Here is a 14,071-nt window from a genome sequence, read left to right as displayed (position 1 = left end):
CCGTATTTCTCTCGAGAAAATATGGTCAGCCTAAGTAACAGTCTTTTTCCTTCACTTGGGGGGGGGGTAAAGATGGGTAGGGGATGAAAAAAATAAATTTGAATTGGATAAGGAGAAACAAAATATTCGGAATTCTCGAATCACCACAAACGAACTTATTCTGAAAATCTTTTCGAATTTGGGGATTGAAAATAGCTAATACAAATATAAGGCCACAATAGGCAGAATGCCTAATGAGGTGGCTGAGAAAGAGATGCCCATAACAAATATGGATGTCATATATTTACTAAAGTACAGCAACCCAATTAAAAATGTCATTAAAAAACTAGAAACTGTTTATACGTAAAATAATATACATTGCCCATTTGTGATATTTTAGAAAGTTTTGGGTAGATTTTGTCCAAATTGGCAACTTCGCCGTAATTTAGCAACTGTTTGGTGACAATTAGCAATGTCTCGTGATTTAACAACTGTTTGGCGACAGTTAGCATTTTCCCGTATTTACAAATTAAATTTCCGGTATTTTTCTCGAAATATAGTCAGTGTGAATACTTGATTTTCCTGGGCTAGAGATTCTAAAGTGGTTGAAGAATCATCCCAACCGCTTTGAGATATTCCATATTTTTTTTAATGCTTTTGTCATCTCAGATAGTGTTTAATTTTTGTTTTTGTCACGATCTTTGCATCTTTATTCAAGCATCCTAGATAATCTTTGGCCTTTTGAGTCATTGAAGTTTATCCCCGAATTTTGCTTGTTTTAGCTGCTCTTTGTGTTTTATGTTTTATTTTACCGTAATATTAACCATTTAAATAACTTTTTGTAAAGTGGTGTTATTCACTGTCTGAAATGCTTTTTTTTAACGTTTTTATTTTTTTATCAACTATTTTGTTTGTCCAATTTTCACTCATGATCAGGAAATGGTCTTGGTTGTCGAAAGCCCTGTATAATCATCATAGTATTGTATTAATGATATTTTTCGCTAAAGGGAGATAAAGATAGGTAGGTTCGCTATATTTGTATGTTTTTAGAGTGACTGTTAATTTTTGTCGTGAAGCTAATTTTTATGTTCGATAAATATCTTAATTTGGTTTGGTTCTTTATTAGCCTTAAGGTGGAATATCACTGTTTGAGGAACACAGTTCTGGTGAATTTTCCTTCTACTCCCCCTGCATCTCCCCACTGTGACCATGATTGTGATATCAAAATTTAGCAAAACTTCCCTCATTCGACAGAGACTTGGTAAGATTATCGCTTTATATGTATGGTTTATATATATGGTTACTGATGTTGGTTTATAAGGGTATGAGGTACTGTTTTATTGAAGAAGAAACTTTATTTACATACTTTTGCTTCTAAACGAAAATCTTATCTTTGATTCTTTCTTCTTTTCCAAGAGGATTTAAAAATGTTCTTTGTTATAATTATTGTAATTGAAGTGTGACCTGTCAAAAAGTGTTTGAAAGCCTTCTTCATCGAAAAGTAAATGGTTGAGAATTTATTTTCTTAAAATATGCCCTACTAATTTTTCATGGGAAAAAGGAAGCAAGGATTTTATATTTATTGGAATAAAATTCAATAAAAAGTCTCGAGTTGGCATTGTGAAGTTATTAAATGGCTCAAATGATTTTAAACTTTTTCAATTATCGACCCACATTTCTTAAAAACTGGCTTTCATACATTTTCTAATGCAGTCTTCTATTGTAAATGTATACAATGTTAAAATTAAAATAATATGATGTTTATTCAGTTAAGTATATTGTATTGCATGTGGTTTCAATTAAAAATGTTTGTTGAAGAAATTTGCTAGCAATTTTAGGTTCTAAACATGTAATACAAAAGGTGTTTTGAAAGTAATGGGGCGATTAATTATGAAGGAGAAAAAAATTAAAAGAGAGGAAAGTGTTATTTGGGAAATATTCTATGGAACAGCTATAGTATATAATCTTGTTTTTCTGTGGTGCCTTTTTTGCCGATTTCCTTTCTAGCCTGTTGGCGCTTTTCTTTCTGGTTGGCGATGGTCTCACATTCTCTTCTATTGGTATTTTTTCTGTGGGCTATTACAGTCCACATTGCTTAAGGACTCTGGACACTTCGAGACTTCGGGTTTCTGATAATAATAACCGAATGATAACTATATCCGAAAAAGTCCCATTTGCGAGTACAGTGACCTAGAGATGATTTCTTGTTCTTCGAGAATATTCTGAGAAATTCTTCTGGATTTTGAAAATTGGAGAATGATCGAGAATATTCATTTTTCTTTTAAATTTAATTTTTTTTACTAGTTTTGTTTATATTATGAAATATAAATAAGTAAATTAGTTTTCATTACCTGAAACATTTACAACAAAACAATTTTTTGTATGATCACCCCCCAATGACAACTTTTAGTTTGAGAATATTCTTAGACAAAGGAGAATATTCTCTTGGTCATGATGAGGTTTTAAAAGTTTGGTTATAAAGATTTTAGAAACCTTTAGATTAAAACCTTAAAGAATTATTTCAAAATTAATACATTTTCAGAAATAAGTTTGAAGGAAAGCGCAAAAGTCAAAGTTGATTGACAAAGGAAGCTATTCTTATACAGTCACCTTGAAAGATACAGAAACGTTGTTTTCTTCAATGTACATACATTTAAATTCTGTATCACTCACATTTCTTTGCAAGTTATACAATTCAGCCATGTTGTTTTCATTTTCTTGCTTTTAAACTTAATATTCCGGGCTACAAACTTCAATATTTCCTTCTTGACAGGAAGAGAGCTGAGAGACCTCTCTCAAAGGACTACTATTATAAATTACCAGAGAATATTCTTATTGTAAAATAATAAGAATTATTCTCAAGTTATTTGTAGAGATTATATTTATTATAATGCATGTTATTACAAATATTTTTGAGAATGTCTGGAAGGACTATTATTATAAATAACTGAAGAATATTCTCATCGAGGAGAATATTCTCTGAAAGCACTATATTATTTATAACTTGAGAATAATCCCTGTTATTTTCAATAAGAATATTCCCCAGTAATTTACAAAAATAGTCCTTCCAGAGAATATTATCAAGTATGTTATATATAAATATTATAAATAACAGGAGAATATCCTTATCAAGAATTTATAAGAATATTCTCAAGTTATTTATAATAGTCCTTCCAGAGAATATTCTCAAGTTATTTATAATAGTCCTTCCAGAGAATATTCTCAAGTTATTTATAATAGTCCTTCCAGAGAATATTCTCAAGTTATTTATAATAGTCCTTCCAGAGAATATTCTCAAGATTATTCTCGAGAATTTTACATTTCTATGGTGACCATACATCCTGTTTGGTCTAATGAGACGAATGGTAAACAGATGTTGGTAAAATGGGAAACTGTCCAGATAACAAATAAATAAATTTTTTTTCCTATATTATGGTATTGGTTTCAGTCTTAGCAAAAGTGATAATACCCCAAATGATAACATTATCCATGATTTTAATAAACAGCATTGACTACATTATTATTTCCTTTGGGTTGTGTTTCCTGCCATTTTATGCTATTGGATATCGTCTGAAGTTGACGTCATCCCATAGAGGTGGCTAGTAATAATAAGCTTTTGTATAGATGCACAGTGTTTGAATCAAATGAGCCGTTAGCATTTTGGAGCATACTTTTTGTTTGTTCCTTTATATGTTGTATACCATTTTTCCGAGTATGTTACATTCAGTTATCGTGTTGGAATATCTTGTTTAGGATTTACTTCTCTCGGGTTGTTAATTGATGTTTCCATTTTTAATTTTTCGCATACTAGCTGTTATATTTTAATCCGGAACCGTGTTTTATTGAACCCAGAGAGAATTTTTTTTCCTCTGACTTTTGTATTTTTAAAAGAGTCTGGGTTTTTATTTATCCAGAGAATATTTATTTATATGGGTCATTCCCAAAAAAGTGTACAAAACATGTTAGAGACCATGTTTCGTTCAAAAGAAATACAATAAACATGTTGGGGGGTAAATCGAGAACCTATCCATACTTAGAATAAGGTAACCATAAGTATTCTTTATGGGCATTTTATAATATTATATCATGTGTATATATTGTTTATAATTTTTGTTAATTGTATTTTTAATTTGGTTGCTGTATTTTTGAAATATATGACATCCATATTTTTATGGGCATCTTTTTCTCAGCCACCTCGTTGAGCATTTTGCCTGTTGTGGCGTTGTATTTGTATAATTTTTTTGTAAAATTTCTGATCATTCTAGTGATTTCCAAAGCAGAATGTGCTAAAATCTGTGACGTACGTCGCAGAACAATTACAGCTACTTCAGAACAGTTTGGAAGAATTTTAAGAAAAAGTGCAAAAAAAAACACTGTTACATGTATGGGGATTTTTACTACAGAACATTTCCAGTCAGCCGAGGGCTCATCGCAGAACAGTGCTAAACATTCTGCTTTAGGGCTAGTGATAATTAATTTAATTCTCTGTCATATGGTATTTCCTAATTTGTTTCTGATATCTAATACTTTTTTTTAAAATCATTGTAGCAAAGCCTAGCTTGCTGTCCTAGCTTGAAGAAAGTGTTAAACAAGTAGCCTTTAAAGAAAAAAAAATCAGATTTACACCAAAACCTAGAATCACATTTTGTATATGTGCCATTGATGAATAAAACTGACAATATAATTTTCCAACAAAAAAAAATCTTATGAAAAAATATTTTTTTGTTCGTGTCTCGATAATTTTCCCTTCTTAACCCTAGAATGCTAACTCTACATTTCAGAAATGTAGTTGGTAATGTAGGTAACATATAGTTTTTATTCTAGGGTTAAATGTCCACTCTTTTTTATGGTCGTTTGGGAAATATATTTTTATACTAAATAGATTTGATAGCACTTTTGAGCAATTGTTTACAATCTATGTCATTTTTTATGTTTCACGCAACATTCTTTTTTTATCATGTTTAGTTTTACTTTCTTGACATGACAAGAACAAATTTTATCTTATTTTTAATTGGTCATCTGTTTTGGCGCAGTTTGACCTAATTGGTCCTTGCTCCAATAAACCCAAAATCCAATCCTAAATCTTTTACAACATTTTCCATCGTGTTATTTTTAAGTTAAATACCAAAGCTAAATAGTACAGATCGGTAAAATCACTGCCAGGCACAGATCCAGGGCAATGTCATAAGGGGCAATTGAGTATCAGTAAAGGCGTTCTATGACAATACATTCTGGATTTTATGGGACATAACCATTATTTTCCTATATTTTTTTTCCAGGCTGTACCCTTCCCCCCCCCCCACCCCAATCCACTTTGGGTCATTAATGTGAGAGTTTGGGTCATTAATGTGAGAGGCAAATGCGAGATATTCAAACGTCTGAAATTACTATTCAATATCAATATAAAAATATGTTGAAAAAACAATGTTAAATACAGGTAAAAAAGGTTTATCCATATTTAAAGCTCTTTTTTCCCAACTTTCCTTCATTTTTCAAATTCTAATATCTCAATGACTATCACACTTGGAAACGTAGAATTTTTTAATTTGGCATCAGAAGAGACTGGGAAACAACTTTCTAATTGAGTTTTGGGGCACACTGGGACTGTATAAAAAGTTAATTTTTATATTTTAATAACGATATATATAACCTCTTCCAACATGAATGGCGTATCTGAATACTCCACATTATTCAGAAACTTTTATAATTGGAAGTGCCTCTAGGATCAACGGTTTACCAGTAAAATGCCATATGCTGTGTTTGCTATGCACCTTGTATACTTTCTCTCGAAATTCATAGCACCAAATCTCATTATCACAAGGCCCTCTAAGCACTTGAGGCCAGAGTGGGCCCATGTGTTAGATGGCACTGCCTGGGCTTACTTTATGGAAAATTTGTGACCAAAATTTTATTCTAAAAAACTCCGCATTAACTTCAATTCTAGTTTGTAATAATATTTGTTTTTCTATATTTGAGATTTCAATATTGTTGCTGTGGAAATAGCATATGCGTTTCATCTTGCATTAGAGGAATCAGTGCCATCTTAAGGCTTGGGCCCACCCGGGCACCTCAAGAGAAAAGGAGGCCTCACAAAAATGGGATCTGGTTGAGATTTTCGAAAATTTGCCTGGTAGGGCCTCAGAAACATCATTTGACCCGGGGGTCCAAGATGCTCTTAAGACGGCCCTGAGAGGAATTTCAAGATACTTTCATTTCCAATATGATCTTTGCGGATTTTCAGCTGAATGGTTGATACTGTAAACAAAGCTGTACATTAATTAAAAAATATATATAATTTTTTGTGGTACTCTTAGCACATGCTTATTTTGCTTAATGGTTAATCTCTCTCCCCATGGTCTTATCTGAAACGAATTAAACAATTTTCCATAGCAACCTATGAAAAATCGTGTTTCAGCTAATGAAGATTTCAGCTTATGAATATGATTTTGGAACAAATTATATTCAGTAGCCAATGTATCACTATATTTGGCTCATCCCAGAAGGAGAATAAATTTCTACAAAAATTCTAATCCTGATGATATTTTTCTAGGCTATGATTCATTACGTGCTCTTAGTCTTGGAAAGTTCTCTGCAAAAGAAAGTAAGCCAGGTACTGTTATATTTTCTTCATTATTTAATTGATATACCCTTTTATGCTGGTATGTAAGATATTCATTTTTTATGTGATTACTGAAGCAATAATAAAGTGTGTAAAAGGTGTTTTAAAAAAAAGGTGTATCTGATATGCTGGCATAAATAAGGTAATTGCTGTTGACTCTGAATAAGTGACCATCTCTGGTTCAATGGTTCAAATTTTAGTGAAAGAGCCACAAGGGGACCATATGACCCCTGATTGGGTACCACTAGTTTAGATGGTGATGTCTTATTTGTGACGGTAAGAGTTATGCTAAGGCGGTGTTTCTGTGGTGGTCCTAAAACTTTTTTAATGATTTGCTTTATTGAAAATTAAATTGAATAACATATTTCAAAAATAGCATTTCGGATGTAGGCAGTTTTCATTTAATAAACAGCCTATAATGGGCCGACCAGCTATAACTGATCTATGTATAGGCTACCTAAGCAATTTTAAGATTGTTTTCCTATAGGTGTCAATGTTTACGATTTACCTGGAAGCCTTCCAATTTTTCAGCCTTATTAAAATCTTCTGCTCGGAAACCATATTCTTCTGATTGTTTGCATATTTATAGAAAAATCCCTAAAAAATCCTCAAATTGTGCTTTGCTTGAATGAAAAATCCCTAAAGAAAATATTTTTTTCATTCCTCAGGATTCCAGTATGACCATGTTTTTTCAGAAAAAATATAGAAAATTGGGATTTCATGTGCGCGCGATAAATCTAATTTGATATCACATGGCATCTCTTTGGCATCATATATATTTGTAGCCAAATATTATGCCAAAAGTAATTAAAGTTGCCAATTATCACTTAAAAAAATTGGGATGGGAAAATATGGGAATGTTCTGGGAAAATGGGTCATATGATCACCATATACAATCCCAAAAAAATTAATTTTCTCTTTTATTTGTCTGGGAATAGGCACCCATGGATTTCTTTGTTCCTCAGTGTTCTCCACTATAAAATGTTTTGTCTTCAAGTCATGCGTTTTTTCATGTTGGATAAGAAACATTTTGTAAATTCTTACCAAAAATGTTATCATGTTATCACATGTGCAATTTACACATTTGGTGTTTCATATTTAAAATTTTTTAGAAACCAATATGTTTAAAACAGTTTTCACATTACAGATTCATTGGGATGAAAAATTATTTAAATTCTAATTTATATATATCTGATTTCAAAATTAATGAGCTTGGCTGTATTTCTGAATTTTCAAAAGCCAACGTTTCTCCCATAAAATTCCCATGTCATGTATATCTTAAGACTAAATAAATTCACTCCTTTGCAACAATTTGACATTTGAAATATTGTCTGAATGAATTTGACATTTGTTAGAATTTTTATTTCTGTTTCAGTGAGTGTTGGGTCAAATCTAGGTCTGAAAAATGTGGTCCTTATAGATGGTGTTCGAACACCATTTTTGATGTCAGGAACGAGCTATAATGATTTGATGGCTGTAGATTTGCAGAGGCATGCTTTTCTGTAAGTAAGAGAAAGTTTTAATCTTTTGCGACATATATAACCGTACTTCATCCTGATAAGTGATTTACATCTTTTGTGGCATGTGTTAGTCTACTGATTTAGGAATTATCTTTGTTGCTTATTTTTTTTTTCTATCTTCAAGGTCTTTAGTTCAGAAAACAAACATCCCAAAAGGTAAGTTCATTAATAATATTAATAAACTGAAATTCTTGTAATGTGAAAGGCGAGTTCAAAATTTATAACATTTCAAAATTCTCTTGTAATTTTATGAATTGCTAAATGGTTTCTTTGGAGATCATCTATGACTATATAGACCTCTACAGTCTAATGACATTGCAAAATTACATTTATTTAAACATTAAATTCATTCACTGCCAAATTGAAAAATAGATAGCACAACCTGCTATATATATATTATGCTATCTATCTAATATTGAAAATACTTGCCAACATCTTATCTTTTGCTATGGACACAAAACGGGGCTGATGTCAACTTTCGTTTTTCTTTCTTTTACCTCAAGAAAATGTATGCTGATGACTGTCATGTTGACAGTGATGACTAGGGCTAAGATTTTTATGCTCTAAAAACTTCTAATAAATGCTCTATAAAATATGCGTTTATGCTCTTAAAAAAACAGTAAATATGCCCTATAAAAAGGAAAATGTCCTAAAATTTTCTATCTCTGTTTTACATCTGTTTTCTATCTCATCGAGCCAAAATTTCTCTTTTGAACAAGTTTTTCCGTACTAATTCAGAATTAATGTGTTGCCATCTATAGGTAAAACTACCTAGCCAAGTAGTGTATTTAGCTGCTGCTGTGGTGGTCATAGTGACGGACTCACCTCGTGGGGACCCGGGTTCGGGCCCCACAGTGGTGGTTGGCTGAAGTGGGTTTTCTGTGGTTCCCAACTTTGAGGCACAAATGCGAGCCAATCTCCCCGTTAAAAAGTCTTGCCGCAGAGAGCAACAGGCCTACAAATATTCAGTCACTACTACACATCACTCATTTCACTTCTGAGATATAGATGGCAGCACTGAAAAATCATACACAACATTAGATATGCACTCAGACTGTTAGGTACACACACTTACACTTCCAGCACAACTCACTAGGTAGTAAATTGCCTATGGTGATAGACCTGAGTTGTGCTCAGTTTGAAAAATAGAAGTGTATTTAGCTTTAGAAGAAAAAAAAATTAAAAATAAAATCTTTTTATTTGATAAAAACTCAAAATTCCCCAAAAATAACGCTAAAAAATTCCCCCCATTTACCAACTTTAGCCAATTTTTGTCACAAGTTACCATCACAGATTCAGATAAATCTATTTACAGTCATGCACCAGTGTCGTTGAAGGGCTAGTATTTTTATGCTCTATTCAATGTCATTACTGATTGGTTGAAAACCCTGAATTTCAAGATTTTTTTTACAAATCAACGACGACATTCCATTTTTAGTGCATAAAAATCCTAGCCCTAAGAGCTCTCTTCAGAGGCAGGAACCACAAAAACCAGTCTGAAGCGGGATTGGAATAGTGAGGAAAAAATTTACTTTTTATCTAAAATCATGAAATATGCAAAATATTCCTTAAAATTATAAAAATATGCTCTATCAAGTAAAAATAGTGAAATATGCATAAACATAAAGAAATATGCATAAACATAAAGAAATATGCATAAACATAAAGAAATATGCATAAACATAAAGAAATATGCATAAACATAAAGAAATATGCATAAACATAAAGAAATATGCATAAACATAAAGAAATATGCATAAACATAAAGAAATATGCATAAACATAAAGAAATATGCAAAGACAGAAATGCGAGCCCTTGTGATGACTATGTAGAAATTTTCACTTATGCTTTTGACGCATTTAGATTTTTTGTGTTGTCTTTTTTTTTTTTAAATTAAATACTGTTGTGTTCTATAAAAATTCAATGTCTATGCCTATAGTTGTTTCCATGCATCAGGATTAAAAATATGCTGACACTGTTAGACCTAGCCTACTGAATATATTATTTCTACGCACCTTAAAAAGGTGCAAAAGTAAAGTTTTTCAGCCTTTTGTTTTTGATAGTCAAAAAAATGAACACATTTGCACAGGTTGAAAAGATATTCACCTATTAACCTTTCCATTTGTGATATGACATAAAAAAATTTCAAAATTGGCTGTAAACTTCAGTGAACTGCCTAATTAGCCCTTGTGTACATAAAAAGACCACAGTGTGACAAAAATTATCAAAATCGGAGAGAAAGTATTTGAGGTATTATAAATGATTTGATTGTCGAATGTATTCAACTTTTATATTTGATTGAATATTGTAATTTTTTGATATTATACAAGCTAGTATTACAAAGCTATTGTGCATTAATTTTAATTGTTATATTTCTTATAGAACAAATACAATACATTATTGTTGGCACAGTCATCCAAGAAGTTCGAACCAGCAATATTGCTCGTGAAGTATGTTTTATATTGCTGACATATAGCTGTTATTTCTGGATTATTTTTAAAAATTTCAAAGGTACAGTCAATTCGCGATGTCTTATTCCAATGAGTCAAATATTCGTTGTCAGTTTTCATGGGGCTCAACTACTTTCAATATTATTGTAGCGTTAAAGTTTTTCTTCAACTCAAAGTTTTCGGGTACAAGATGAAATTGAAAGAAATATCATTTTGCCCACCCAATGAGAAACTAATTCGTGTAGCATACATGATTCAATCAATTTATTTTTACCCTCTTTCTCTAGTTTTATAGATAAACAGTAACCAATTATAATCAGCTTGGTCACCTGTACTTGCAAATCTTTTGTTTCGTGTCTGGTTGATATCATAATTTGTTTTGCATTCAGTACTGAGTGAATCCCCGTATGTGTTTAAACATTATAAATCTTGGTCGTATGTAAATTTTTCAGAAATATCGAAATTTTTTAGATTTAAAAGGAAAATCATTAATATGGAAAGAAATCTAAATCTTAAGAAAAAGTTTGTAAAGGAAAAGATTAAGCAGGGGTCTGACTTGATTTCCTTTGCAGGGTCATATTTTTGTGAAAATTTTTGTGAAAAACATTAATTTTTTGTGAAAAATTAGTTATTTCGTGGGAGGACAAATAATCTAGTTAATTTATCACACAAAAAAAAAAAAAAAAAAAAAAAATGAAATGCCAAATTTATGGTTTTATTAATTTGTATTTCATGAAGGGTTTTTCAGATCCAGAATTTTATGAACAGTCTGGAAAAAGGACCCACATTTTGGTTGGACAGACCCCTGTCAAGGCATAATTCTGAATATTGAATCATGCCTATTGAAACAATGTTGAAGAAAAACAATGAAACGAGAGACTATTTAAAAGTACAGCTTTTTATAAATGTATATATAGAAAATACTCTTTCACTTTTTTAAGTTTTTCCTTTATACAAGTGTTATGTATACATTCATACACTGTTTTTTTTTTCTAACTTGTTCAGTAATTAAATGTGATTGCATTAGAATAATTCAATTTCACCAATATCTGGATTTTTCATACTCTATTTTTTACTAATATAATAATCATAAATAGCACTGTTATTTTTACCCTTTTTCTGCCACTGCAGTTATAAATTCCAATATGTCAAACCAACAATAATTCAAGTTCATCAGCTGCTGAATATTTAACTAATTGAGATTTGACTCTATTTTATGGTACTAATTGTTTCTTTTTTGTGATTATAATTCATAATTCTAATGATCACTCCATATGAGATTTTACTTATTTGAAAATGAACTAAAACTTTTCAATCTTGTAATTTTCTTTTTAATAAAAAATAATAAACTTTTTGTGTGAGTAATGGATACAAACATATTGAAGCATTGCTGATAATAAGTTGCTTTTGAAGTTATACGAAACTGCAGTAAAACCCCTCTTTCATGGCAAAATAATAATTTTCCCTTGTATAATAAAAGAATGTATTTCAAACCCCTGATTAATGTCAACCCATTTTTATACAAAATATTTTTGTCCCGCTGGTGTCTGCAAAAGAGAGGTTTTATTATATATTTTATATCACTGCTCTTATATTTAATGCAATCAATAGTTGAACTCACTTAACCCTTTAAGCAGCACAGCAGAAATCACTAAACCCCCTTTCAAAATGTATATCTTTTTTACTAAATAACAGGCTTTTAATTACCAACATCTTTAAATAATGAGTGTTAAATTGCCAAAATTCCCAAATAGGTCAAGGAAAAGAAATAGGTTCACATTCCTTTGGGTATATGGTAGATTCTAATGAAAGTAATAAATATACAGAAGCAAAATACAGGGATCCCACTTGTACTTTTCTTACTTTTTGGTAAAATGTCTTACTTTCTCAGTTTTGCACTACTTTCCAGTTTTTGTCTGTTTTTTCTTATTTTTTTTTTTACCAAATCCTATCAACAAAATTCATGTTAATAATTTTAATTAAGGAGGGAATCATCGATATATTACAAATGTTGTAGATTGCAATTAATGATTCTGCCAAAGCAGAAATTGTATTGTTTCTAAGATTATTTGGGGGTGTATGTGGACCAGTTGGCTTATTAATTTTTCATTTGCTTAGTTTGAAGGTTCAAAAAGTAGAGTAGTCATTAAAAAACTTCTGTCTGGATGGGGGGGGGGGCAATTTTGTATTTAACTACTTCATGGTCTTGGCCACTAACATTCATGATGTTAAAATTATGGTGCACATTTTGTGTATAAGTGAAACAAATTTGCATAGCAAAGCAGTTGGATATACAGGCCTATTCTAGGTTTTGTGACTCTGATGCTACCCAATAGTATGCAATTGTCCTCTGTATCTTTAGGACATGCAAAGACATAAAAAATGTTTACAAAGCTCTGAAAAGAGTTAGAAATGAAAATGCTTCATTTGCCAAAAATGATCACACTGACATTGAAAAGCAAAATTTAAACAAATCCCTTGGAAAAAAAGAATGGACAATGCAATAAAACCCATCCTGTTCACCTTGACTTATTTATATCAGACCTTGTAGTTTACACATTTTGCACTGTTTTCAGAAGTGGTCTCAAAAGGGTGTCATTCTTAAAAAACTCATGTCTTCATAATTTGTTGTGCATTGTTGAAGAGAGTTAATGGACTGGACTGTGGAATATTCCATAAAGAATGCAATTTATTATGTGAGGAGAGATAAAAGAATTATCTGTGGTTGCTAGTATACTGTTTTCATAGCTACCAAGTCTCCCGAATTTTAACTTCATCTCTCGACCTCCCGAAAAATTCTTAAATCTCCCGAATTTTTACGAAAATCCCTAATTGTCCCTGAAAATTCCTTACTTCATTAAAAAAAATCCCTACTTCTGAAAACAATCCCTAAGGAATTTCTTGTGGGGCAAAAAGTCTTTTGCCACTGTTTCTTTTCCCCTTTCAAAATGACATCACACGTCATAAACGGGGGAATAGTGGGAAATTCCTTTTTTAAGGAAGTTTTACAAACCCTCTTATGGTAACAAGAAAAGTTGTTTGTCTTATCGTGCAGGGAAATAGCTTAGCAGCCAATAGTCCTGGATAATAATTGAAGATTATAGTGACATGCATGTGGTCAAAACTTCCTCTTTTGTAGTTACGTACGTGCTATAACGAAACATGAATACTGATAAGCATAAAAATATCTAATCAATTTTAAAGGTACTTATTCCGATGAATTTCCTTTCATCAAATGTTCCAGAAAAAAGCAGACTTTTTCTTTTTGTACAAGTTGTGTTAAGGACATAAACATTGGTCATGGTGGAAAGACTGACATCATCACCCATGTGATATCAAAAAAACATCAAGCAAGTGTCACAAAAAGTCAGTGTTCTTCAAAAAGTGACCCTTTTTTTCCTTCATCTTTTGATGATTTTGGGGTCATTAGCACAGAATGTTTGTTCACATCGTTTCTGAACACATTTTTTTTTTAAGATCATCATTGAAGTTTTGGCCTCCA

The 14,071-nt window shown here is 31.4% G+C and overlaps 1 protein-coding gene across 1 annotated transcript in view; it reads left to right on the top strand.

Moving 5' to 3' along the window:
• Positions 1 to 895: 895 nt before the first annotated feature.
• The window catches only part of Mtpbeta (mitochondrial trifunctional protein beta subunit), a 37,326-nt gene continuing 24,150 nt past the window's right edge, over positions 896 to 14,071 (top strand). The window contains exons 1-6 of the mRNA XM_089233727.1: positions 896 to 1,000; positions 1,106 to 1,240; positions 6,530 to 6,589; positions 7,974 to 8,100; positions 8,243 to 8,274; positions 10,502 to 10,569. Coding sequence (XP_089089853.1) covers positions 1,189 to 1,240; positions 6,530 to 6,589; positions 7,974 to 8,100; positions 8,243 to 8,274; positions 10,502 to 10,569 — 339 coding nt within the window. The 5' untranslated portion in view covers positions 896 to 1,000; positions 1,106 to 1,188. The remainder of the gene's footprint in view (positions 1,001 to 1,105; positions 1,241 to 6,529; positions 6,590 to 7,973; positions 8,101 to 8,242; positions 8,275 to 10,501; positions 10,570 to 14,071) is intronic.

This window comes from Pholcus phalangioides, unplaced genomic scaffold, assembly GCF_987345545.1.
Source record: "Pholcus phalangioides strain wild (caught in Gottingen) unplaced genomic scaffold, Ppha-v1.0 ptg000007l_1, whole genome shotgun sequence".
NCBI lineage: Eukaryota > Metazoa > Arthropoda > Arachnida > Araneae > Pholcidae > Pholcus > Pholcus phalangioides.
Note: the sequence above shows the minus strand (reverse complement) of the source record. Positions and strands in the feature narration are given on the sequence as shown.